This window comes from Felis catus, chromosome E1, assembly GCF_018350175.1.
Source record: "Felis catus isolate Fca126 chromosome E1, F.catus_Fca126_mat1.0, whole genome shotgun sequence".
Classification (NCBI taxonomy): domain Eukaryota; kingdom Metazoa; phylum Chordata; class Mammalia; order Carnivora; family Felidae; genus Felis; species Felis catus.
Window position 1 is genome coordinate 5,715,207 of NC_058381.1, and position 26,168 is coordinate 5,741,374.

Genomic DNA, 26,168 nt, shown 5'->3' on the forward strand with positions numbered 1-26,168 from the left:
GGAAGAAGAGGGGTTCGGCTGCCTCCTGATCCCCTCACCCTGCCTTCCTGCTTGCCTTACCAGTGCGCACGCGTGTGCCCCCCACCACGTGAATGCACGCTGCACACACCCACGCCACGTGCACACACACACACACACACACACACACACCCCACACTGAGCTCATTTTTGTGCCCTAGTCAGTAGATGCTGCAGACCACCCCCCCCCCACCCGCCACCTCCCTTTTCCGTTTCTGCCTGCAGCCTCTTCCCTACAAACAATGCCCTGAGCAGCTTGGAGAGAACCCTCATTTCTTTCATTATAAAATTGCTGCAAAGCTGGGATTCACTTGGAGACAAAATGATTTCCTGCTGAGGCTTTCTGCGAGGTGATTAGCGGGGAGAGAGGTAATCAGCTGACCTAATATGCACTGCATTCCCTTCCCTCCTTCCTCCATCGGTGGTGGCCGGGCTGCTGCCTCCTTCACTGGGGCCTAATTGGGGCGGCTTCCCTCTCAGCCTGGCCCGGGCATGTGGCCACGCAGGAGACCATTAGCCGCGTAACGTCGGCCACCGTTCGAAAGGTAAAGAAAACAGTCTTTTTCCCCACGACCTTTGGAGATTGTCTTCTCCGAACGCCTGCTTTGTGCTCTCCCTTAATGAATTCTGAAGACATTTCCTTTCAGATGGGTGGTGTCACCTCTTGGTGGAGGACAGGCTTGTGTGCGTGGGGATGGCCATGATCCCCGACTTTGTCGCCACGCCTCGCGGGGCCAGGGCACAAACGGAGCTCTCCCCCGGCACCCCATTAGAGGTTGCCCCGTTGCTCCAAAGAATAGGACCCAATCTGCCAGTCGGCTGCCGGGGACCCCATGGTCTTTTTGGGATCCGGCTGGGAGGGAGCAGCGGTCCATCCGCCGTTAGACATCTCTTACCCACCAACCCGATCTGATGACATCAGCGAGATGGTAATTAATGACAGCGGCTTCTGTGGATGGAAGTCACTCCAAAGCACTTCCCGTGGAACACTCGGTGACCCCACGGCGAATCAGGTGTTAGCCAACCCTCTTGCAGGTTAGGAGAGTGAGGTTTAATTAGGGTCTTGCTTTAAGCCGTTTGGGTAGGGAGTGGCACCCCAGGGTTGTGTGGACCCAGGGACTTGGGGTCCTGGATCCTCAGCGCTTTCCACGATGCCTGTGCTCCTGAGGTCGACGTTTTCAGCCAGTACAGAGCAGAGTGAATTTCCTGTGTGTACTGGCGGGACGAATAAAAATGGGTACGTTGAAAATATTATTTAAGCCTCATTTTGGTTTTAACTGCCTTTTATCTGTTTCACGAGGACTTCTCAGTAACGAAAAGGACTTGCATTCAAATATTTTGAGAATCAACGACGTGGAAACCATCGTTAGGATGAATCAGTTTCCACAGTTGGGAGACGATTTCCCCCCCCGATTCAGGAATCGTCTCTACAATGCCCCTGATCTCAAACCTCTACTAAAATCCATGCCGTGATGGGGAGCTCACTATCTCTCTTAGCATTCCATTCTATAGTCGGGCATTTCTGGGTATTAGACGGTTCTGTTTTATGAAGTGGAACCACGTGGAATTGCCAAAATGGCCAAGTGCAAGTCATTTTATACGTTCAGCCCACGAGTTGAGGCCAAAACTACTTTTTTGCCCTGTTCACTCATTTGCCTTATTTCTGCCCTCACAGTAGGACCAGGCTAGGTTCTGCCTCGTATTTGACCAAGGCCCTTTTAAACGCACATTTAAAGGCACGAACGTTTAAAGGCACATTTCTGCCTTGAATTCCTTCAGCGTCTAGGACCCCTCCAGGGGCTGAAGGTACAGTGGTACCTCTGGGACCCAAGACCATGCCTCAAGTATTCTTGAGAACAAAACAGTACAACTAAATGACCATCTGGTTTTCCGATGTAACCAAACATACCCAGATCCGTCTGTCTTTTAACATGGATCCAGAGCATCCTCCCAAAACTTGAAACTGACTTCCATGGAATTACGAAAGATGGGTACCCAGGTGACATCCCACAGCACACGTACGTTTTCCCCCGCTTGACGGATCACAGCTAAGCACAACTTGTCGAAGGGACGTGAATTGCGATCTAAGTCGATTTCATTTAAATCAGATTCTTTTCTGTTCTCCTGCGGATATATAAAATTGAAACGTGTTTTTAAGTAAAGACTGCCCCATTTCCCACCAGTAGAGGCAAGACCCCCTGGTCTGGGTGACGTCTTCCTTTCCTTAGCTGGTTCTTTCCTCTTCTCTCCTCCCTGACTTGAGCTGCTCGCTAACAGCTATGCCTGAGCATAGCAAGCAAAACAGGGGTGGAGGGAGGGGGTTAGATGGGCTGCCCCAGGCTGCCAGGTGCCCTCCTGGCAACGTGGGGCAAACCAGTCCCGTCTCACCACTTCCTGGCGTCTCTGTCACTGCCGTTGGACATGGCCTCCCAGGAAGGGAAGGGAGTCGAGCAGCCTTTCGCCAGCCTGGTGGCTCAACCCGTCGCAGTGGCCATTGGCAGCGGGGATTTCCCGCAGTGGACTCAGGACCCACTGGGTTTTCTGCGTTGTGATGTTAGGAGCCAAGCTCCTAGGCCCTATGAAATGAGAGTTGGCGCAAAGAACCACACGGCACTCCGACGTCGGCAGAGAGTCTTTACTGGTGCACCAGGGCTCCCCAGTGTTAGAAAGCGGGAGAGCCCCGATAAACGGGGTCACAGGTCTTTTATGCTATTTTGAGTCTTATTTGCATACAGGCTGGTGGTAGGCTCTCTGCTCGGTGATGGTTAGGGTTGTGGGTAGTTTCGTCCCGGGGAAGCTTGGGAAATGAAGTTTCTTTTGGCTGATGCAACTTGGAGCCCGGGCTGCGAAGCGGCTAGGGACCTTCCGGTTAGGGTTGGGCGCGTAAGCAAGATTACTATGGTTGGGCGCGTAAGCAAGATTACAGAAGCGAGAGGAAAGCGGTTATCTATGTAGCAACCTGTACAGCTCCCCCGGGGTCCAGATGTCCAACCGCAGAAATCCTGTTTGTTAACTAGTGGGAGTACAGGCTCTGCGAGTGAGGCGTTTACAAAGTTGAAGGTAGGGTGGGGGTGTTTTAGTAAGCTAGACCAGGGGTCTCTCAGTGACACGGTGTTCCCTCTACCTGCCCTCCAATCTCCCTTAGGGTGGAGGACCCCCTCCCAGCGTTTGCCAGAATCACCCAAAGGTCAGAGTTACCCTCCTCTTTCCTGTTGGAAGAGGTCTGCGCCTAGATTGGAAGAAAGGCTGGGTTTGCAGGTTCTGTGACTTCAGATGAGCGAGTGCGAGGGAAAAACACAATCTGGCATGGTAGTGTCTTCTGAAGGCTCCCGTCCGATGAAGTGGCTTCTGTGGACTTGGGAGGGGCTCCTCCCCGAGGCTCTGCGCTGTCCACCTGTCACTTAATTCTGAGCACAGCTGGGGCACTGCCGTATCAACGACAACAGTGACAGCAAGACGCACGCACTGTGTACTTGCCGTGTGCCAAGCACTGGCCTAAACCCTAAGCCAACCCGGACTGCTTTCACTCCCGCCATTATTATCCTGTTGCAGATGAAGAAACCCAACAGAGACGCCCAGTAACTTGCTCACTGTCGCCCAGCCGACCACATGGCAGATTCCTTCTCTCGGCAGGAGTGGTTGCTGAGAATATCGGTGTCTCCCTCTTGGCTTGTCCTTGAGACCTTTTGAAGGATCTGTTTTCTGTCAATATCCCTTAAGATAGCTGTGCGTCTGGGGCCAGATAACGTGTTTCCTTTGAAATGGATTTATTTTTATTTTTTTGAAGTTTATTTATTGAGAGAGAGCGAGAGTGAGCGAGCGAGCGAGAGAGAGAGAGAGAGAGGTGGGCAGGAGCAGAGGGAGAGAGAGAATCCCAAGCCGGCTCTGCCCTGTCAGCAGAGCCGGCCGCGAGGCTCGATCTCATGAACCACGAGATCACGCCCTGAGCTGAAACCAAGAGCCAGATGCTCAGCTGGCGGAGCCACCCAGGCACCCCGACATGGATTTTTTTAAAAAACATCAGGGACACCTGGGTGGCTCAGTCAGTTAAGCGTCCGACTTCGGCTCAGGTCATGATCTCACGGTTTGTGAGTTCGAGCCCCGCGTCAGGCTCTGTGCTGACAGCTCGGATCCTGGAGCCTGCTTTGGATTCCGTGTCTCGCTCTCTCTCTCTCTGCCCCTCCCCTGCTCACGCTCTGTCTCTCTCTGTCTCAAAAATAAACAAAACACTGGGGCGCCTGGGTGGCGCAGTCGGTTAAGCGTCCGACTTCAGCCAGGTCACGATCTCGCGGTCCGTGAGTTCGAGCCCCACGTCAGGCTCTGGGCGGATGGCTCGGAGCCTGGAGCCTGTTTCCGATTCTGTGTCTCCCTCTCTCTCTGCCCCTCCCCCGTTCATGCTCTGTCTCTCTCTGTCCCAAAAATAAATAAACGTTGAAAAAAAATTAAAAAAAAAATAAACAAAACACTAAAAAAAAATTTAAAAAAAAACCCAGAAGTAAATCCACCAGTCACGTAAATAATGTTGTTATAGTTTGTTATCTATTAGAGAACCCGGAAAGAGGCTGAAATATACATGTGGTTTTTTTCTTGTCTGTGTGAATTTTGTTTACCTGTGCTTCCTCTTTGCTTTGTGAGTTTAGCCAATAGTGATTTATACCAAGCCGATCTAATAATAAGGCTACGATACTAATCAGCCTTCCTATTTTCCTAAGCAACCGCCCCCGCTCCCCGTGATTTCTAGCCCTTCCCATACTAATCTGAGTATTATCTGCTGCTGTTCTTATTAACTATTTTGTGAACTGGCCCTATAGGATCTTCTGAAGACAACCCTGGATTTCCACATGCTGGGAAAGCTTGAATTCAGTGGCATCAGAGGGAGTGCCCTGAGTCGGCAGGTCCAGCAAATGTACGATGAATTTCAAGAGATGTACAGGGTCTTTACAGAGGCCCCCTATGACTGCTTGGACCCCCAGAGCACGGTAAGGCTTGGAAAGGCTAACTCACAAGCTTTTTCTCTTTCTCAGATGCCTCGAGGCGGTAGGGTCTAGGTGTTTACTTGCATTTTCCTTGTGTATTTCCTTTGGTTCCCGGGGCTCCGGTGGTTGTATTAAGAGACCACTCCCAGTTATTCTCTTTGTCAGGAGAAAGTTCAGGAAAGGCCTTTTCTAACGGCTGACTGCTCCAGACTGATAATACCCAGGGTTCCAGAGATGCTGAGACGTGTACGGGTTGATGGTGGGGGGCCGTGTGCAAAGCTTTCAGCTTCGAGCTCCGCGGAGGCCAGGCGCACCCGGGCAGAATTTCATTAGTGGCTTGGGGAGGGGGAAGTGACACAGAGGCTGAATTGTTCTGAGCTGACCCTGGTCCCCCAGGGAGTCTTCAGGCAGAGGAAGGGGCCAGAGATGCAGTTTCTAGGATCCCACATGTCACCTGTAGCCCAGGATTCTGGACCTGTGGGTCCAAGCCTGCAGCAGGAAAAACAAAACAAAACAAAACAAAACAAAACAAAACAAAACAAAACAAAACAAGAAAGCAGAAGGGTCAGTACGGAAGGAGGGAATGGCATGCCTGTTAGGAGGGGCTGAATTAGGGGAGAAGGAATCACAAGAATGTACCAGGGGAAGTGGAGAAAGAAATTGAGCAGAAATCTACTCTGAGCACCTCCAGACCTTGGGTGATTAGCTGGCCAAAGCCAGAAGTTCTAAAAATTTCTAAAAATTCCATGAGTCTCAGGTGGAAAAAAAAAAGGGGGGGGGGGCGGTGGCTATGACAAAACAGGATATATACTGTGTATTTGCTACAAAGTGATAATCTGAAAACGCACCAAACCCTACACACAAGGAAACATACTAGTATTAATGTGCTTGGGTTTGGGAAGTAGAAAAACACTATGCTGTTCTAGTTTCCTTTGTCTTTTTGTAAGGCGATGCATCAGTGTTGGAAAGTGATAATAACAGGTAATAATGATTCCACAAATAAAAGTTTCTTTGACAGTGGCTACGCTCTGAGAAAGAGAACACCCTTGGGGCTGTCTGACAAAATACAGTATTTGGGAGGATTTTGACTTGGGGCAGGAAGGAAAGCAGGAGGTAATGATAGACTAGCCTTACTGCCGGGGCTGTTGGCGCCGAGGTGGCTTCTGGGGTGACATGAGCTAGCACTGGGGGTGAGAGAAGGGACTTCAGAAGGTGGGAGAGGGGCCCCGAAAGGGGGTGACAAGGAGCCAAGCTCACACCGGACTCAATTTACCAGGAAAGTGGCATCCGGGAAAACAATACTGCAGTAATAGGGTCACTGCATGGATAGAAACAAAGCCATGCCAGGGTGAATTTTAGAAACTTAAAATTTAAGTCCTGGGTGTAGCCAATTCAAGCACATGAGTGGTGGTAAAGAGCGTAGTGGGATCGGCCTTGAGGAGCTCACGTTCGTCCTACGTCCACGTGATGTCTCTACAGGAATTCGAAAATGACGTGTCCGAATTTCGCCAGAGAGTAGAAGATCTTGACCGAGGGCTGGGGACCATCTTCATTCAAGCCTTCGATGATGCCCCCGGTTTGGAGCATGCCTTTAAGGTTTGTGTAGTGGGGGGCAGACGGGTAGGAGCCGCCACTGTGCTCCATTCTGTCCCCACCCTCAGCTGAGGGGGGCAAGGCCCCTCTTCCAATGGTTTTGTCCCCGCAAATGTCAATTGTTCCTATGGATCTTCTAGAACGGTGTTGTGGGAGAACTAGGCAAAGGGACTGGGCAGAACTAGGGTTCTCAGGTTGATCATTAATGTTTTCCTAGAAACACGACGATGTGAAAATACTTTCCAAAAGAGTTTATTCTAGAATGTTCTCTCTAGGCCTTATCCCGAGCGTGCCCATTAGAAGTGAAGAAGTCTACTTGCGGTCGCCCCCCTGAAAACCTGGGCTATTTAACCAGTGCCGCAGGGGTGATTCACGCCGGAGCAAACCCCCCCATAAGTGGTTGTAGGGTTCAGCTACCAGCTGCTAGAGTTGGAAGTCCGTCAGGGGCCAGCTGGAGCAGGAATAGGGAGGAGAAGGCACAGGACAAGTGGACAGTGGGTGCACACTGAGACTTCTGAGTCGTGAGGCACGATGCCCTTACGGCACGTGACCGATCTTCTCTAAACTGCAAAGGAACTTCCACTCTGTAAAGACTTGAAGATTAGAACAAGGACTGACCGGTGGCAGTTATAAGGAGGCCAATTTGGGCTCCGTGGAGGGGAGAGATTTCTGTGAAAGGCGGAATGGACTTCTTGGAGAAGTCGATGAGTGTCCAGTCGCTGAAAATGTCCTCGGGTAGCCTCGATGACAGTTGTAGAAGACGCTCAAGCCCTGGGTGGGTGAGTCCGTGCCATTCTGGGATAGTGGGTGATCCAGCATGCCAGCCTTCGTTAGCCATCGAGCATAGAGACACATGACCGTTCATAAACAGTGCGGCCCCATAACTCATGGGGAAACACTTGTAGGATTCCTGTCTCCAAGCCTTTGAACTCATTCTGGAAATTAGTTCCAGAATTAGTTCTCTCTGAAACTTTTTTCTTGCTCGCCACCCTCAAATTTGAGCCTTCCACATTCTCCCCAACACCTGGCCCACTTAGGTTTTTTTTTTTTAAGTTTATTTATTTATTTTGGGAGAGAGAGGGAGCAGGGGGAGGGGCAGAGAGCAAGGGAGAGAGAGACTCCCCAAGCAGGCTCTGTGCCGTCGGCACACAGCCGGACGCAGGGCTCGAACTCATGAACCGTGAGATCGTGACCTGAGCCGAAATCAAGAGTCAGATGCTTAGCCAACTGAGCCACCCAAGCACCCCTAGCTCAGTTAGCTTCTTTACCTCATCTCTATTTCTGTTTTAGTTCTCTTTTTTTAATGAAGCTCAGCTCTCTGACATCTTTAGCTTTCTCTTTGTTTAATCCTTTACTCGGGGTCTCTCAACACGTGAGAGTCTGGCGGGTAATTCAGCCGACAGGTCTCCTTCTCCTTTAGAAGCAAAGGAGGGAGGGGCGACTATGAATATCCAGCTATTTATAATCATTGACTCAACAGTTTTCGACCCTCTGCCGCCAGCGGACACGTGAAAGAAATAGCCAGGAAACAAGCTGTACTTAGAAAGGTTGGATCTGTGACTTTTTCTTCTCTCTCTGCCTCCTCCGCAGCTGCTAGACATAGCAGGGAACCTTCTGGAAAGACCGCTGATAGCGCAGGATGCATCTGAGAAGTACCTGCTGTTCGTCCGAATGTTCCACAAAGACCTGGATACCGTGAGGGTGATCTACAGTCAGCGCGTCCAGGAGGAGGCGGAACTTGGTAGGTTTGTGGCGAGCGGATTTGAATGGGGGAGTTCTGTTACCAGCAAGGGTGCAACTCAACCCTCTTGGGTCCGTTAAATGGCCACGGTGGGTCCATGACACCCTCCCAGAAAAGAGAGCACAGTCTTCCTGCTTGAAATCTCAGGCCGCCTTGGGTAATTGTAGAATTCACTGACCCGCGCATTTCCCTGTGTCTGGGGCTGCGACCGGCAGCCGACCCAGAGCACTGAAGTCCCGACTGCTTCTGGCTGAGACCTTAGCACAATGCATGAGTTGACCCTTGATCAGTGTTGCCACACTGATCAATCTCCAGCGTACCTCAGTTCCACAACGGATGTCTACACGCCTGGGGAAAGTTTCTGCTCCCTTCTGACACCATAGCAAACCCTGCCTCTGGAGGGGGGACCCTGCAGGAGGCTGACAAAGGGCGGGTCCGTGCTGAGGTGTGATGTCTCCATTCTTGAAAAAAAAATTTTGTCTAACCTTTATTTATTTTTGAGAGAAAGAGAGAGAGAAAGAGCATGAGCAGGGGAGGGGCAGAAAGAGAGGGAGGCACAGATTCCGAAGCAGGCTCCAGGCTCCGAGCTGTCAGCACAGAGCCCGACGTGGGGCTCAAACCCACAGACCGTGAGATCATGACCCGAGCCGAACTCGGACGCTTAACCGACTGAGCCTCCCAGGCACCCCATGACGTCTCCATTTTTGCCGCAATTCTTAGATGCCCTGTCTTACCTGATCTGAAGTCAAACATAAGTTCAGTTCTGCTCTACAAGCATTTCTTGAATCCTCACTATATGCAGGGCACCTTTGTGGGCACTGTATACAGAGGCAGGCCAGGGTAAGGGATAAAGTAATTAATACTAAAGGCTTGTTCTTCAAGGAACACATCAGACATGAACAGACTTAACAGTAATGCAGAGCAGAGACATAGGCGATGTTCAACTTGAGTCACAGCGAACGGTAACAAAACAAGACAGCTTATGGCCGGGAGGTCTGAGGGGAGTGTGTGAGGGGTAGGTGGCCTTGAGCTGAGCCCTGCAAGGTCGGGGGATAGACAGCCAGGGAGAAATGGCAAAGGCCTCTGAAGTAGAGACAGGAGAGGAAGGTGATGGGTGGCACCTGCCTCAGCCAAAGGAGGTTACATGGGGAGATTATGTTAGTCACAGAGTTTGAGGGCAACAATATCACCTTCTCTGAGTGCCATATTTAGGAATCTGGGGTTCATTATTCGAGTAACGGGAAATTTTCCAGGGTTTTTAAGCAACAGAGTAGTAGGACCACTGCATCTATAAAGAGGTTTGCGAGTTCCCAGGGAGGTCATTAAGAACTGCTTCTTAGGGGCGCCTGGGTGGCTCAGTTGATTGAGTGTCTGACTCTTGGTTTCTGCTCGGGTCATGATCCATGGTTCATAAGTCTGAGCCCCCACGTCGGCCTCTACACTGACAGCACAGAGCCTGTTTGGGATTCTTTCTCTCCTCTCTGTCTCTGTCTCTCTGCCCCTCCCCTGCTTGTGTGCTTTCCCTTTCTCTCTCTCTCTCTCAAAAGAAATAAACTTTACAAACAAACGTTTCTAAAGTTCTGTAGGTCGGAGCCCAGCATGATGCGCCTTGATCTCCACTGAGAGTGGCCCAGGGCTGAAATCACAGCGTTGGCCAGGGCCAAGTTCTCATCAGGAGGTCCCGGGGAGTGGGGGGAATACGCTTTCGAGCTCATTTTTTTGGGAGAATCCAGTGCCTTGTGACTGTAGCCCCGAGGTCTGCAATTCCTCGTTGGCTGTTGGCGGGGGGGGGGGGGGGGCTGGGGGGGGCCACTTAGTGACTGGATGGCACGCCCATGCCTCCATCTTCAAGCCAGGTATGGCTTCCTGAACCCCTGACTTCTCCTTCCAGCCACCAGAGAAAACGTTCTGCTTTAAAAGGACTCACCTGATTAAGTCAGGCCCACCCAGGATCCTCTCTCTTCCACTATCTAACATAGCATCATCACTGGAGTGATTTCTCCATCGTATCTGGTTCCCCCCCCCCCCCCCCCCACTGAAGAGGAGAGGATTATGCAAGGGTTAGGGTCATTGGTGCCATCTTAGCATTTTGCCCTGCTGTGGAGGCGGGGCAGAATGTGACTGTAACAGATCAGGGTTGAGGGTAGACATCAGGGAGCAGTGGGGTCTGTGGTAAAATAAGGAAGAGACCACTATTCAGCTACACTTGCTAGTTAGAAGTGGTGGCTGGTTCTTGCCAACTCTTCCAACGGAGATTTTTTTCAAGAAATGGAATCCAGGGGCACCTGGGTGGCCCAGTCGGTTAAGTGTCCAACTCTTGGTTCCAGCTCAGGTCATGATCTCGCATCCGTGAGTCTGAGCCCCACGTCGGTCTCTGCACTGACAGTGCGGAGCCTGCTTGCTTGGGATTCTCTCTGTCTCTCTCTCTCTCTCTCTCTCTCTCTCTCTCTCTCTGCTCCTCTCCCCACTCTCTCTTTCTCGAATTAAATAAACGGAAAAAATAAGTTTTAAAAATTCGTCTTAAAAAATGAAATCTAATCACTGTTGAATCCTGACAAGTAATTGTGAGCAAAGAAACCCACTGTTTGGACTAAAGTAAGAGCATCCAGGCTGGGCTGACGCTGGGCAAGTGATTCACAACCCACACGGCCTGTCTCATTCATCATCTTAGTGAATTTTCGCAGAAACCCTGGAAATGAAGCAGGGAAGATAGTATTCCCATTTTCTAGATGAAAAAACTGAGGCCCAAAGAGATTTCTATTGTCTGTTTAAGGCAGTGTTTTCAACCCTGAATGTGCAATTGAAATCATCTCCAGAGCTTTTAAAAATACAGATGACTGGGCCCCACCCAGACCAATTAAATCAGAATGGCGGAGTCAGGGTCCAAGCATTAGTAATTTTTTAAAGTTTATTTATTTGAGAGAGAGAGAGAGAGAGAGAGAGAGAGAGAGAGAGAGAGAGAGAGAGAGAAAGAGAAAGCAGGAGCGGGGGACAAAGAGGGGGAGGTGGAGAGAGAGGATCCCAAGCAGGCTCCACACTGTCAGCCCAGAGCCCCAAGCAGGGCTGGATCCCATGATCTGTGAGATCGTGACCTGAGCTGAAATCAAGAGTCAGATGTTTAACCCACTGAGCCACCCAGGTGCCCCGGGATTTTTTTAAGAGCCCCCAGGTGATGCTGATGTGCAGGCAGGTGGAAAGTCCCAGGTGTGGAGTCAGAAAGCCAGTGAGGGGCAGCGCTGGGCTGGGCACCCCTGTCCTCGGACCCCATTTGGTGTTCTCCCCCAGGCCCCTCCTCCTTACTCCTTAGCCTACAGGCCGATCTCCCGGGACCCACCCCCATCTCAGTGTGGGCACAGGGTGACTTTAGCAGGTGGAGGTACTGAGGCAAAAAGTAGGGGGGGGGGCGGGTATTCTTGGGCAGAGTGGGGCCGGGGGCGGGCCTCCTTCAGTCTGCCTGTGCCGTGTCCCCAGGGTTCGCCGCCGTGCACAAGAACATGCCCACTGTGGCCGGGGGTCTCCGCTGGGCACAGGAGCTGCGGCAGCGTATCCAGGGCCCCTTCGCCAACTTCAGACGCATCGCACATCCGTGAGTAACCGACTCCCCGAAGGCGGGTGCGTTTTAGGCTTCAGCTCCCGCTCTGGATTTTTGGAGAAATGCAGCTCACTTCCCTAAGGCATGAAAATCACCTTCATTTCTTTCCCTTTTCGGCAGTAGACCAGCATCTTAAGTCCGTTTGGGCTGTTGTACAGAATGCCACAGACCTGGTGGCCTATAAACACCAGAGGCACTTCTCACACCTCTGGAGGCTGGCAAGTCCAAGATTGCGGTGCCGGCAGATTTGGTGTGTGGTGAGGCACACCCTGGTTCACAGATGGCTGTCCCTCACTGTGTCCACATGGCAGGTGGGACAAGGGACCTCCGTGGAGCCTCTTCTTAATAGGACACTAATTCCTTAATGAGGCTCCACCCCTTCATGAGGCCCCACCCCCGCCATGAGGCTCCACCCCCTTAACGAGGCTCCACCCCTTCATGGGGCTCCACCACCTTCATGAGGCTCCACCCCTTCATGGGGCTCCACCCCTTCACGAGGCTCCACCCCCTTCACGAGGCTCCACCCCTTCACGAGGCTCCACCCCCTCCATGAGGCCCCCTCCACTGCCTACATGAGGCTCCACCCCTTCACGGGGCTCCACCCCCTTCACGAGGCTACACTGCCTACATGAGGCTCCACCCCCTTCACGGGGCTCCACCCCTTCACGGGGCTCCACCCCCTTCACGAGGCTACACTGCCTACATGAGGCTCCACCCCCTTCATGAGGCTCCACCCTTTCACGGGGCTCCACCCCCTTCACGAGGCTACACCGCCTTCACGAGGCTCCACCCCTTCACAAAGCCCCACCCCTCCACGAGGCTCCACCCTCATGGCCTAATCACTCCCGAAAGGCCCTGCCTCCTAAGGCCATCACCTGGAGGGTAGGATTTCAACATGTGAATTTTGGTGTGGGAGGGAACACAAACATGCAGTATCGAGATTGATACATTTGGACTCATTAGGGGACCGTTGGTGCAAAATGAGGCTTCATGGATGACAGGCTGCCTCTTTTTTGCTCCATCAGATTGATTTCTTTTTTTTGATGTTTATTTTTGAGAGAGAGAGCGACAGAGGGGCAGAGAGAGAGAGATAGGGAGACACAGACCCTGAAGCAGGTTCCGGGCTCTGAGCTGTCAGCCCAGAGCCCCACACGCCAACTCACCGTGGGATCACGACCTGAGCCGGACGCTTAACCTACTGAGCCACCCACGTGCCCCGAGGGTCCTTTCCGGAGGCAAAGGAGTCCGGGTTTCCAGCTCTTTGGGGCTCTCCCACCAGTCTCCTCTAACACAGCGTCTCCTGGCTACTGAGGCTGCTGGAAAATAGAGAAGCCCAGTGTCTGCTAAAGCGTGCTGTCAAGTCTTCGCCTGTTAGAAAACCTGGGGCTCTTGTTCCGTGCAGCTTCCCAGGCCTCACCTCCCCCTACTGAATCCGAATCGCGAAGCGGGATGGGGCCTCTGAATTGCTTCCTTAGCAAGCTCCCCCCACCCCGCGATTCTGATGGTTGACCAGGTTTGGAAACCACCGGCTCGACAATCTGGAAGCTGGGCTACGTAGAGGCGTCTCGGCTGCAAGATGCGAGAGAACTGTTTTGCGGTATCACATTCAGGATGCTTCGGGAAAGGGCGGTCTTTCTCTGACCCCTCTTTCTAAAGAGTCTCCGTTGAGGGCACTCAGCTTTGGCAAACAAAACGGCAACCAAGCGTTGAGGCCCTGGCCTCCCAGGTGTTTTTGGCATCGGGTAGGACGCCGGCGACCCTCTGGTGCAGGTGGCAGGACTGAACGCTTTCAGGGGCTGGGGAAGAAAAACGGAAGACCGGCCAGGCTGGGGTCCCACAGGGGGGTCACCAGCACCCCATCCAGCGCTGCCCAGTGGAAAAGCGGACTCCATAGGAGCGCTCCCCCCCCCCACTCAGAGAGGAGCTGAAAATCGCCCAACTTCAGAGTTACCACCTGCTCTCAAACTCCACACCCATCCGATAAACAGGGGGTCAGGTCCTGCCCTGCAGGCGATCCACTGGCAACACCTGATCTGGTCTGAGCTAGCTGAGCTCTTTGTTTTGCAGATGAAGAAAGGGAGGAAAACGGAAATGAGGTGACAGGCTCACCACAGTCCCAGGGAGAGATCCCAGAAAGAACTGGAACAGAGTCTGGGGTCTTGAGACCCTGGCCCAGCACTCTTCCCGGGAAGCCCCCAGCCACCGGCACCGTGGCCCAGGATACGCTGAGCCCCATCTTCTCAAACGTGCACGTGGATGTGGGTTGTCGGAGGGGAGGGACATGACCTTGGGCGAGGGGCTCTCTGGCCGCAGCTGTTCCCCCAAGAGGCAGGCAGCTGTGTTTCATCAGCAGCCAATGTGTCTAGCCCAGGGGGGATGGGAGGATGCTAAGAGGGCCTGGGCCTGGAGAGGGGATCAGAACGGCACCCAAGGTGTCCTCTGTGGTCCCCCCTGAAAATTCCCCTTTGTTTAAAAATGAATTCACATTTGCAGCACCTTGCTCTGTAATATACAGCTGACCTTTGAACAACATGGGTTTGAACTGGGTGGCTACATTTACATGCAGTTTTTTTTTTTCTTTTTTCTTTTCTTTTGCTACAAGAAGTTTTATTGTTTCCATTTGGTCAGGGGTGGTTAAAAGCTGCCTAGAGGCTGCAGGGAAAAGTAAGTTCAGGCTGAAACCTCAACCGTGAGCAGGATGCGCAGAAAGGAGGTGCAGGGTCCCCTTCTTGTGCTTGACAAGGGGAGGAGCTACCCGCCTAGCCCAGCCTGGGGGCGGCCAGGCCAGCCTGCGGAGGTGGGCCCGCTGGTCTTCTTGAGGAGTTTCACCTGCCCCTCTGGGACGTGGTTCTCGGGATTCCCAGAGGTGGGGCCTGTGCTCGTGGGACCCAAGGCAAGCGGATCCAGAAGGAGCTGGTTCAGCTTCTCATCCAGAAGCGTGGAAGCTTCCGTGGCGTGGCAGGCTTCACCTCTCCCATCTCGGGATGGCTTCTGCGCCTTCTGGAACAGGCGCATCAGCTCCGCTGGGTTTGTGACTTCGAGAGACGCTGGACACCCTCACGCTTCTCTGCCAACTGGGAGGAGAAGTGGCCCAGCCCTCCGGAGCCGCATCAGTGCATCCAGGTAGAAGCCCAGAGAGATAGGTGTAGGAGGCGTGCAGGTGCAGTTCGATCAGGCAGTTGACGGTGGCCTCCACAGCGGTGGAATGATTCTGACGAATCTGGGAGCTCGTGGTTGGTCAGCAACAAGGAGCTAAGCCCCGTAGACGCTGTTGGCTGGTCCCGGAGGCAGGGCATGGCTGACAGGATGATTCCAAAGATTGCATCGGGGAAAGAGGTAGGAGGGTGCCGGGAGACTGGAAGAAGGGTTGGCACTGGGTCTGTTCCTTGCACAAGGTGTTGAGGCCAGAGACAGACCCAGGGGCTACTGGGCGCGCTGCCCAGACGGAGTTTTTATGGTGTTCTTCCTTGTGATTTTCTTACCATCTTCTCTCTAGTTTCCTTTACTGCCAGAATACAACGTGTAACGTATATAACGTAAAACGTACACGTTCATGGACAGTTTGGGGTATCTGTAAGGCTTCCAGGCAAGAGTAGCTGTTAATAGTTAAGTTTTTAGGGAGTCCAGAGTTACATGCGGATTTTTGCCTGCGTGGGGGTTGGCGTCCCTCACTCCCACGTTGTTTAGGGGTCAACTACCTGTATGAATTGGCTATCAAGAACGTTTTCCATTCCTCACCACGAAGGGAAGGAGAACCCACAGGGAGTTTGCAATGATTCCTGTGGCTCCTGAAACTTCCAGGCGACGGGCACGGGCCCCAGTGTGAGAAACCCTTCTCCCCTCTGGCCTCCCTCTTCTCTAGAAACAAAACTGGGATCCGGCGTCTTGAGGCTTGCAGAAATCCCACGGCTCGGGAGGCGAGAGCTGGGGGGAGCCAGCCCACCTGGTCCAAAGCCCTTCTCTCGCCTCCTTGCTGCCTCCCCAGCCACACCTGCTCCTTCACCGGGAACGGGGACTAAGGACTGGGAATAAAACGCCAGGAATTCCAGTGCTTTCTCTGCAGGCACGAGGGCTTATCCTGAGAGCTCAGGACATCTGGTGGAGAACCGTTGTGTTGGGTTAAGGAGCAAACGGGTTTTAAAAAATCTTTGCAATCAGCCGGGAGAACGAACAGAAACAGACGCTCCCACACAGTCAGCGTGAAGGTGTCTGAAAATTACAGACACTTCGCCGATGTTCCCAGAGGCTGGACTCTCATTTCGTGTTGCAAAGGAACGTCACAACCGGGCGACAGTGTGGGTAACGGTGCCTCCAGCCGGACCCTGCTTACATGCCATGTGGCCCCCAGCGTCCCTGCGGAAGCCTCTGTGTCCACATGTGCGTTCACGTATGGGGGGCATAAGAGGTGGGAGGGGAAACTTGCATCGACGTGTCAGTGAGTAATGGGTAGGAAGTTTTGTCATCACATGTCCTAGAAGGATTTCAGAGGAGACATATACACGTGTGTGACATATATACATGTATACATATACATATATACATATGTATATGTATACATGTATACATATATGTATACACACACATCAGGTGTCACTTTACACAAATGTATACAAAATATTGTTTTGGGGGCGCCTAGGTGGCTCCGTCAGTTAAGCATCTGATGTCAGCTCAGGTCATGATCTCAAAGTCTGTGAGTTCGAGCCCCACGTCAGGCTCTGTGCTGACAGCTCAGAGCCTGGAGCTGGCTTCTGATTCTGTCTCCCGCTCTCTTTCTCTACCCCTCCCTCGCTCATGCTCTCTCTCTCTCTCTCAAAATTAAACAAACATTAAAAAAGTTTTCAATATTGTTTTTATATTTGATGTTGTGTAGTTTTATTATGTTATAATGCATAGCATTATGTAGTTTTTTTCCTTAAATACAGAAAACTAGCACCTAGAATGTTCCTTTCGTCTCAATTTCCTTTTTAATTCAGATTTTGGAAGGACTTCACTTGCCCGTGCATGACTGGCTGGGCTAGGAGACGGGGTTGGTGGAGCCCAGCGTGGGGCGGAGTGGGATGGGGTGGGGTTCAGGTGCTGTGTTCACTGTCCCTGCCACCTGGGGGTCGGCCTGCGTTTCAGGAAGTGTAGATGCCCTCTAGTGGCCGGTGGACGACACTGGCGAGAAGGACGCGGGGAACAGGTGCAGTTTGTTACTTTGATGATTATTTTGACCTCTAAATCGGTGCCATTTTCCCCCCCTCTTTTGTGTGGATAGCTGCCTGGAATCTGCCGAAGGAAAGCGAATGACACAAAAATATGAAGATATGCTCTCACTGCTCGACAAGTAAGCGGCTTCTGGCATCGTATTGTTCTGCAAATGGCATAGCCACCCCCGGCCCCCCTCCCCGCCCCCGTGATGCCTTCTGTGGTTACCGGTTTCACGTAGATTCCTCAGTGGCTGTGCGATGTCACTGTTTTAGGATGTAAACCACGGTGTCTGTGAGTCCAGCGCTTCTGGGTCTCTGGGGAACGCGGCTGTGTTCCAGGAACAGACGCCTTCCAGGGTAGTTCAGTTGGGAGCATGAACTTGGCGGAGCCGGAGGAAGTAGGGCGCTCCTCGGGACACCTGGAGATCGGTGTCCCGGGAAATCACAGCGGCCGCTCGCGAAGCAGAAAGCAACGGTTTGTGCTGCGCAAAGAGAAAATAAGTTTTAAAAGTACTTCCTGCGTCCTCTTACGGAGAAAACAGAAGAATGACAATTCACACGGACTCTTAGTTCCTGCTCTAAAGCTGCGGTTAGGTCTTGTGGTTCAGGCTGTGATGCTCGCAGTCTCAGCAAATCCGGTGATGTCACCGCATGCCCGGGCCGGGGAGCCCTTCAGTGCCTCCCACTGGCTCTTGTCACTTTCACGTGACCCGAAAAGCCCTCGCTGTGGCCTTTGCCTCCCTCTCCAGCCTCGTCCCTTCCCCCCTCCGGCCTCAGCCATTCCTAGATCACACTTCACGTGTCTCTTCTCTGCCCTGTGGTGGTGCTGATGCTTCTGCTGGGAGACATCCATTTCCCTTTCACTCTCCTACCTGTACTCATCCTTTGAGACTCCGTCAAGCCTCGCCTCAGCCCCTCTTCCATGCAGCCTTCCTGGCATTCTCCTTATCACACTCTCATCCCCGCCACTAGATGCCCGATGCCCGATGCCCGGTACATCTCTCCAGGGTTGTACTTCTGTATTTTCCGTTTACCCGTGGTCCAGGGCCTTAGCTCCATTTACTGTGGGGTGTTTATTCATCACGCTTTCAGTCATCGGGTAACGGCTGAGCGACGGATGTCTGAGCTGCATGAAGATTAGGGTGAGAGCAAATCTTGCCAATAACGTCTTCCCACGGTTAATGAGACTAATCACAACTCCCTTTATCTCCTCTAAAGATTGCATGGAGCCTCTCGACCGGGTTCTCATGTGCTACCTTTTGAAAGCCGAGTCAATGACTTTGACCTAAGAACGTAGCCAGGCATTTTACTGATGGTACCTTAAGTTTTTGTTATAGACGTGCACATATACCTATGTAGATATCTAGGTCATATACACACTAATAGATCTCTGTCTTCAGCGGGTCATTGCCAGGCGCTGGGAGGGTGCTTCAGAGGTGACTGTTGTCTCTGGTCCTCGCAGGTACGAGACGAGACTTTATGAAGACTGGTGTCAGGCCGTGTCGGAGAAGTCACAGTACAATCTTTCCCAGCCGCTTCTGAAACGTGACCCAGAGACGAAGCAGATCGCCGTCAACTTTAACCCACAGGTAAGGCAGCAGGGATTTCCTTGTGGGTTCCTGAAGAGACTCCTTTAACTCTGCTGATTTCAAAGGCAACAGAGGTGTTTTATAAGAAATTGCAGAAGCTGCCCGAGAGAATTTCCACCCCGGATCTCCCTTTCGGGATGAATCCCGCGGTGCGTTGTTTCCTTACGTTGTCCAGTGTCCTCATTTTCCTCCGTGGTTGGTCAATACGTTTGTGTCAGTTTTGCACAACAGAAAATACAGCAGAATATGTTTTAAACTTTCATAGTTGGGTGATAACAGCTTTGTTATGAACTCGACTCCACATACAAAGTTAGAACGGCAATTGCGTTCAAGATAAACTCATCCAGGGGTGCCTGGGTGGCTCAGTCGGTTGAGCATCCGACTTCGGCTCAGGTCACGATCTCACAGTCCGTGAGTTCGAGCCCCACGTCAGGCTCTGGGCTGACGGCTCAGAGCCTGGAGCCTGCTTCGGATTCTGTGTCTCCCTCTCCCTCTGCCCCTCCCCCGTTCATGCTCTGTCTCTCTCTGTCTCAAAAATAAATAAACACTAAAAAAAATTTTTTTTTAAAAAAGATAAACTCATCCAAAAGTTTACATATCCTATCCTAGGTGTGCACCATCTGGAATTCGAGAAAGTATTGAAATAGGTAACAGGTATTGCTACGCCTGCCCTCAAGGAACCCACCAGCTAGTTGGGAGCTAGGACCTCAACATGCAAAAGTCTACCTTTATTAGATTATATGTGATAAATCTCCTTGGAGTAGCTTTGGAAATAAGACTCTAGATTACTGGTTCTCACCTGGGGCAATTTAGTCCCCTTGGAGATATTTTGGGTTGTCCGTCATGGCCTGGGTGCCAATGGTGTAGGGTGAGCAGATTCTTAAGGATGCAGCTAAACTTCCCACGACACTCAGGATGGCACCCCACAAGCAAGAGTTTTTGTCTGAAAATGTCAGGAGTGCTGAGATTGAGAGGCCCTGCTCTAGGCGATCAGAAGAGTTGAAGACCACCGTGGGCTGTAGCAATGTGGAAAACTTCATGCCAGAGAACGTGATAACCAAAAGCCAGCCCATATCAGGAAGTATATTGGAAAAAAAACCCAACTTAAAAGTATAGGCCACGCTGAGCTAAACGCAGTCAGCGACTTCAGTATCAATGGCGTGTTCTCGAGGTAGAGAGAGCTGGAAACTAAGCTGATAGCATGTGAGTGTCTTTTGAGAAAATTACAGTTTAAGTAGAACATCGACTCCGACGGCGATCAGAGTCAACAAAGGGGGTTGGAGGGTCCATTTCTTCACTTTGGTAGTGCATAAGCCTGTCGTTTGACTCATTTAACTCCTTGGCATAATTTTATCGGCATTCACCGTGAGCAATGTTGATTGTTAAATGCCCAAACAGAGGAGGGTCTGGGTTACCCATGAAGCCACAGTCCAGAGGTTATAATTGTAGGAATGAAGCCCTCAGGATGAGACAGTTTTGAGGATGGACCACTCCTCCTCTGTATACTCCAGAGCAAGGACTCTTTCTCTCTCCCAATGTGCAGCACATAGTAGGCACTTTCGAAGTGTTCGTAGGTGATAGAAGGAATGAGCGGAGAGTGAAAGAGAGAAGAAAGGGGGAGAGGGAATACCTGAATTATAAAGTGAGTTAAGGGGAGACAACCAAACACACAAGTCAAAGAGGAGCTGTATGTGTCCCTGTTTCCAGCTTCGAGCAACATGACAGTGGCCGTGCTAGTAAGAATGAACAGTAACACGTGTATCATTCTAGAGGGACATGATCAGATCTGCCCCTCTGGGGCCAGAAAAAAAATTCTTTTGCAAATTATTTAAAGTGTTTTAAATGCCCTATTATGGGATATTGAAATTATTTTCTCATTTTATCAATCTGTATTTCACTGGTCAAAAGATGCACTTTCTTTTTTGTTACATCTTCGCATCTCTGAAAATGGCACGTGTTTATAGTTTAACCGCATTTTTCTTCCCTGGTTGGAAATGAAATAATAGAGAATTTTAACATCGAAGCATGTTGGAAAGAAATAAAATACAGTATAAATAAAGCTACAGGAAACATCCTTAGTTATTGTTGTGTCCGTCCTCGATGATTTATGTGGGATAAAGGCCTGGAAATGGGGTAAAGGGTGTTCACATTGTGAGGATTCACATACACATTATCAATTGGTTCTTCAGGAAGATGGAACTCAGTCATATCTCTTCCAGGAAGATATCCATTTCTTCAAATCACCCCTAGCCTGTTGAACTAAATATAGTTCTCAACATTGTTTTAATTTGTATTTATTTGGCCACTAGTAAAGTAGAACCTTCTCATCTGTTCATTGGCCGGTCATAGTTCTTCTACAAATCACTTGTTCGTGTCTCTTGCCCACTTCGGAGTGGAAGTGCCCTCTTTTCCTGTGAATTTGTCAGAATATTTGGGAAATATTTGTCGCATATTAAGAAATCCATTGCATATGTCTCAGACCTGTTGAAATGTGCTGTTTTATTACGTGAACGATATTTAATGCCTGCAACCTTTTGTATTTTATTTTCCGGTTGTATGTTTGGAAGGGCCTTCTCCACCTCAGTATCATATAAGTAGCCCTGATGTTTTAATTTTCTGTTTTCAGTTTTTACACTTAAATTTTTAATATCCGTCTTGAGCTTATTTCAAACAAAGTAGGAGACTGAAGCCATTTCCCCACCAGATGGTTAGCATTTGCCTTCATCCTGGGTAGGGTTGGCTGGGCCGCAGCGGAGCACTGACCCAGAGCCACTGCGAGGAGAGCTGGGAGCCCAGGTGTCTCCATGCAAAGGGGAGGGGAGTGGGAGGCGGGTGGGAAGTATCTCTGGCGTGTTTTGTTGCCCACACTAATACACATCTGTCCTCGTGGGTTCAGAGGTAAACGCAATAAATAGCGAAGACCGCAATACCTAGCAACCCAGCCAGAGGTCTCTTTTTCCATTGGCCCACGTCTGCTTCGCCTCTCACCCTTCAGTTCCACTGAACTCCGTGCCCACAGACGTTCAGGGAGGCCTGGGTGACACAAAGGCGTGCCGGCACAGGCTCACAGAAACGAAGGGCTGTTTCCAATGGTTCCATTTCACAATTAAACTCGTACAATAGCATCTCCTCTCAGTTCTGTCCGTGTCTGCGTGTGCGTGACCTCATTGGGGTGAGCCCGTCCCTGCATCCATCAGCCACGTGCCCGAAAGCATCAGGGTAATCTGTCCAGCGTTGTTTTTGTTACTCTTTGGGATTGACGGACTTGGTAAGCCTTGCTGCGTCTGAGTCCTCTGCTTTCTCAATTTCAAAACTCAGTTTCCCTTCTCTAGATGGAAGGAGCAGGTAGGAGCAAACGTTACGAAGGGACCCGTTACGAAGGTCTTTGGGCCCCTGGGGTTTTCTAGTCCTTGACGGATGATTGCCACCCTTTACTGCCGCGGAGCTGTAACCACTTTAATGCCGATTTGCTTTTCCAGCTGACTTCAGTGCTGAAGGAAATGAGTTATCTTGAATCGAGGCAGATGCGACATGTTCCTGAGACAGCAGCAGCCATGTTCTCCTCCAGGGAATTCTACCGGCAGCTCGTGGCGAAGTTGGAACTGATGGCGAACTGGTACAACAAGATTCTGAAAACTCTTGTAGAGGTGGAACTGCCGTTGCTGGCGAAAGAGCTGGGGAATATCGATCTCTGTCTGAAAGCTGCAGAAGAGGCTCTGAACTGGAAAACGGAAGGTAGCAGGGCACTGCCTGGAATCTGGGGCGGGGGGTGGGGGTCAGGATCCTGATAAAGCTGGTAGAACTTGAATGACTCCCCCAGTAACCGGATTTGAGCTCGAAACACAAGCCTGGCCTCTGAGACATGTATCCAAAGCAGAGAAGGCAAGACGGGCTAGTATTCCTTTTCTTCCTTCTCTTTGGATATGACTGGTAGACTGAGAAGACGTTGCCGCCACGCGTTTGGGGAGGCTCAGGGTTTGCGTGACATACCCTGAGGTCTCCAACGTATATTGGGCACTCCGTGAATGAGGGCTTTTCTTATGTCATCACTGTCACTTAATTTTTGTCACTAAAATATAGATACCTTTTGTTAAAACTTTTTTTTTATTTATTAAATAATCTTTACCCCCAACATGGGGCTCAAACTCATGACCTTGAGATCAAGAGTCCCATGTCCCACCGACTGAGCCAGCCAAGCACCCCTAGATTGTAGACATCTTAAGTGAGGGTACCATGATTTATTTCTTGTGTTTCTTCCAATTCAGTACTTTCATTGATGGATTAACTTTTGCAGGGTACTATGTAAGGGACCTCAACGGCACTTGGAATATGAGGTGTATGGGACGTGGCTCCTACCCTCAAAGAACTCACGTTTTAGTGGGACCAACAGACATACGTACACCCATAAATCACCCAAGACAGGCTATGATAAAAAGCCTTCACAGAGTTAAAAATAAAGTGTGCCAAATCACAGGGGAGGGAGATTAATTCTTATTAGAGTCCTCAAAAGAGTTCATGTTTGCAAAGGAGGTCACCATCAACTCACAGAAGTCTTGGAATGCCATATTAAACGAGTTAGAACTTTATTTTATATGCAAAAGGGAACAATGTTTTCAACGTTTGATGAGGCGAAAGTGCTTTTCAGAAGGTCCATAACCCAAAGACAATCATGATGGTGCACTGGTGTGCCCCAGCAACTATGACGATTTCTTGATGCACTTGGTTGGTAAGCATTACCTCCTTGTTTCTTTTCCTCCATAAGCAGGGTGATGGTAAGCATTGGCTTTTCAACACAGCCAGGAAGAAAAAGACTCTGGTGCTAACAAAATAACTTGTGCTAGGAAGCCTTTTGAAACCTACAGAGATTAAATCCGTACCTTCTGTAGCGACTAGACCTTTAACTCTTTCAATTAAATGTATTTCTTTTGGGGAGCAGGCATTTGGGATTATGTCATTCAAATCACCAACAGCGTTCATGATCTCGAACAAAGGATTCAGAAAGCCCAAGACAATGTGGAAGAGATTCAAAACATCATGAAAACATGGGTGTCTCCAATATTTAAGAGAAAAGATGGAAAAAAGGAATGTCTCCTTTCCATGGATGACCAGCGGAACCGGATGGAAAAATACTACGATCTCATCAAAGAATCTGGACTTAAGATTCATGCCCTCGTTCAGGTAATAACCAGCCTGTCGGATGCACCTACCACTAGCAGAGGGAAAGCGTCAGGAAGTGTTTGGATGCAGTAAGTGATTTGAAAATTAGAACGCTCAACAGATCCCGTGACTTCTGCATTCAGGGTAGAAGTTTATAGTGCGAGCGAGAGAACTAAAGCTAACAGATCGGAAGAGAGAAAAGTCACATTCTGGTACCAGTGTGTCAGAATTAATACTGTCGTAACGGTGTCACCGCATGACCTAAGTCCCACGCCAAACCCCGAGGACATAGAAGGAGAGGCCAAGTACAGAACCCTAGAGTCCGTAATGGATCAGAGTTGCTATTTTTGATTAGCTGTGGTTTGAATCACAGTAGCATGCTGTACTTTGACTCTGTTAATTTTATTTATCTGTTTTCTAATTCATTAATTTGTTTTTAAGTTTTATTTCTTTATTTTGAGAGAGCGAGAGAGAGAGCACGATCAGGGGAGGGCTAGAGAGGGGGTGGAGAGGGGATCCCAAGCAGGCTCTGCACTGTCAGCTCGGAGCCCGACTCGGGGCTCGAACTCACAAACTGCGAGATGGTGACCGGAGCCAAAATCAATAGTTGGACGCTTAACCAACTGAGCCACTGAGGCACCCCTCTAGTTCATTAATTTCTGTTCTTTGCGCTTTATCCTTTCTTTCCTTAATTTGAGGTTGTTCTCCCCTTTTCATTCTCCCCCTACCCGCCAAGGGCAGAAACTTAGGGTATTGATTCTAAGCCTTTCTTCTTTTCTGATACAAGCATTTGATGTAATTTTCTCTCTTAGCTGTACTTGAGTTGCATTCCACAAATTTCATGTGCCTCATTTGCATTGTCATTCACTCTTAAATTTTTCTGCTCGTGACTCATTGTTTAATGGTCATTTGGAAGCACACTGTTTCGTTTCCATATGTTCAGGGCTTCTCTGGATAGCTTAGTGAAATCGACCTTGAGTTCAGTCCAGTTGTGGCCAGAGAAAGTACTCTGTAAGATCCAAATCATTTGGAATTCACCAAAACTTGTTCCATGACCTAGAATACTGTCCCATCTTACTGCACATTCCTTGTACACTTGACAATGCCTTCATTCTTCCCGTTGTTGGGTGTAGTGCTCTATGAATCTCCGTTAAAGTTCAAAGTGGTTGATACTGTTGTCCAGATCCTCTGTATGGTTTCAGGATTTCTTGTCTGTCTGTTCTACCAATTACCGAAAGGGCCGTGTTAACATCTCCGCCTGTGACTTTGGGTGATTTGACTAAACCTTTAGTGCGGTCTGAGTTTTCATCAAGTTTGTGATGCTCTTTTAATACAGACACATTTATAATATCATGACTTTCTGATTCCTTCTCTTATAGACAGTATAGTAGAAACTTACTTTCCTAACAACTCTGCCTATTAACTGGGATGTTTAGACTATTGCGGTTAGTGTAATTATGGGTGTGCTTGGATTTAGCCCTACCATCTGGCTACTTCCTGTTTGCTTCATCTCTGTTGTGTTGTTCTGCTCCTCTGTTCCTTCCTTCTTGTTATTTGCTATTTTTTTTTTTACTTAACGTTTATTTATTATTGAGAGATAGAGACAGAGCATGAGCATGGGAGGGGCAGAGAGAGGAGGAGACACAGAATCCGAAGCAGGCTCCAGGCTCTGAGCTGTTAGCACAGAGCCCGACGTGGGGCTCGAACTCACAAACCGCGAGATCATGACCTGAGCTGAGGTCAGACACTCAACTGACTGAGCCACCCAGGCGCCCCTGTTATTCTCTATTTTTAAAAATATCCTATTCTGATTTCTCAATGGGTATTCCATCTTTTACTTTAATGATGCTGTCATTGCATTTACATTTGCAATGGTTGTTGTGGGTTATAGGTCTCTAATTACAATCAGTGATTGTTTTCCCATGAAATATAGGAACGTAGCCACAGTATGGTTCAATTCAAACACCCCCGTTCATCTTTGGTACTGTTGGTGTGTGTGTGTGTGTGTGTGTGTGTGTGTGTGTGTGTGACAAATCCCACACTAAATCCCAGGCCTTGTAGAGTATTCTATATTTTTGCCTTAAAAACTCAAGAAAAGGGACTCCTGGGTGGCTCAGTCGGTTCAGCATCTGACTCCGGCTCAGGTCATGATCTCACGGTTCATGGGTTCGAGCCCCGCGTCGGGCTCTGTGCTGACAGCTCGGAGCCTGGAGCCTGCTTCCGATTCTGTGTCTCCCTCTCTCTCTCTGCCCCGCCCCCACTCATACTCTGTCTCTGTCCATCTCTCAAAAATGAATAAACGTTAGAAAAAAA

General features: G+C 50.1%; 1 protein-coding gene and 2 long non-coding RNA genes across 7 annotated transcripts in view; 1 reads left to right on the forward strand and 2 right to left on the reverse strand.

Annotated features, from left to right (window-relative positions):
* Nucleotides 1-26,168, forward strand: part of DNAH9 (dynein axonemal heavy chain 9) — a 334,028-nt gene that overhangs the window by 22,993 nt on the left and 284,867 nt on the right. For 2 of the 4 annotated variants that reach the window (XM_023244531.2, XR_006589822.1), the window contains exons 7-14: nt 4,830-4,997; nt 6,474-6,590; nt 8,178-8,328; nt 11,800-11,914; nt 17,178-17,246; nt 18,572-18,698; nt 22,178-22,433; nt 23,635-23,876. In XM_023244531.2, coding sequence (XP_023100299.2) covers nt 4,830-4,997; nt 6,474-6,590; nt 8,178-8,328; nt 11,800-11,914; nt 17,178-17,246; nt 18,572-18,698; nt 22,178-22,433; nt 23,635-23,876 — 1,245 coding nt within the window. Of the gene's footprint in view, nt 1-4,829; nt 4,998-6,473; nt 6,591-8,177; nt 8,329-11,799; nt 11,915-13,214; nt 15,257-17,177; nt 17,247-18,571; nt 18,699-22,177; nt 22,434-23,634; nt 23,877-26,168 lie in introns of those variants that run through there. The other 2 variants (XM_045045039.1, XM_045045040.1) reach the window with 2 other exon arrangements.
* Nucleotides 1,048-24,050, reverse strand: LOC123382060. Of its 2 annotated transcripts, XR_006589826.1 has the most exons (5): nt 24,039-24,050; nt 7,856-7,860; nt 2,407-3,117; nt 2,041-2,142; nt 1,048-1,233 (listed from the first exon to the last, which is right to left on the reverse strand). It is a non-coding gene; the product is annotated as an uncharacterized LOC123382060 (long non-coding RNA). The 2 variants fall into 2 exon arrangements; XR_006589825.1 differs by having other exon boundaries at nt 1,048-2,142.
* On the reverse strand, nt 11,859-14,181 carry LOC123382059. Its single transcript, XR_006589824.1, has 3 exons — nt 14,030-14,181; nt 13,084-13,236; nt 11,859-11,997 (listed from the first exon to the last, which is right to left on the reverse strand). It is a non-coding gene; the product is annotated as an uncharacterized LOC123382059 (long non-coding RNA).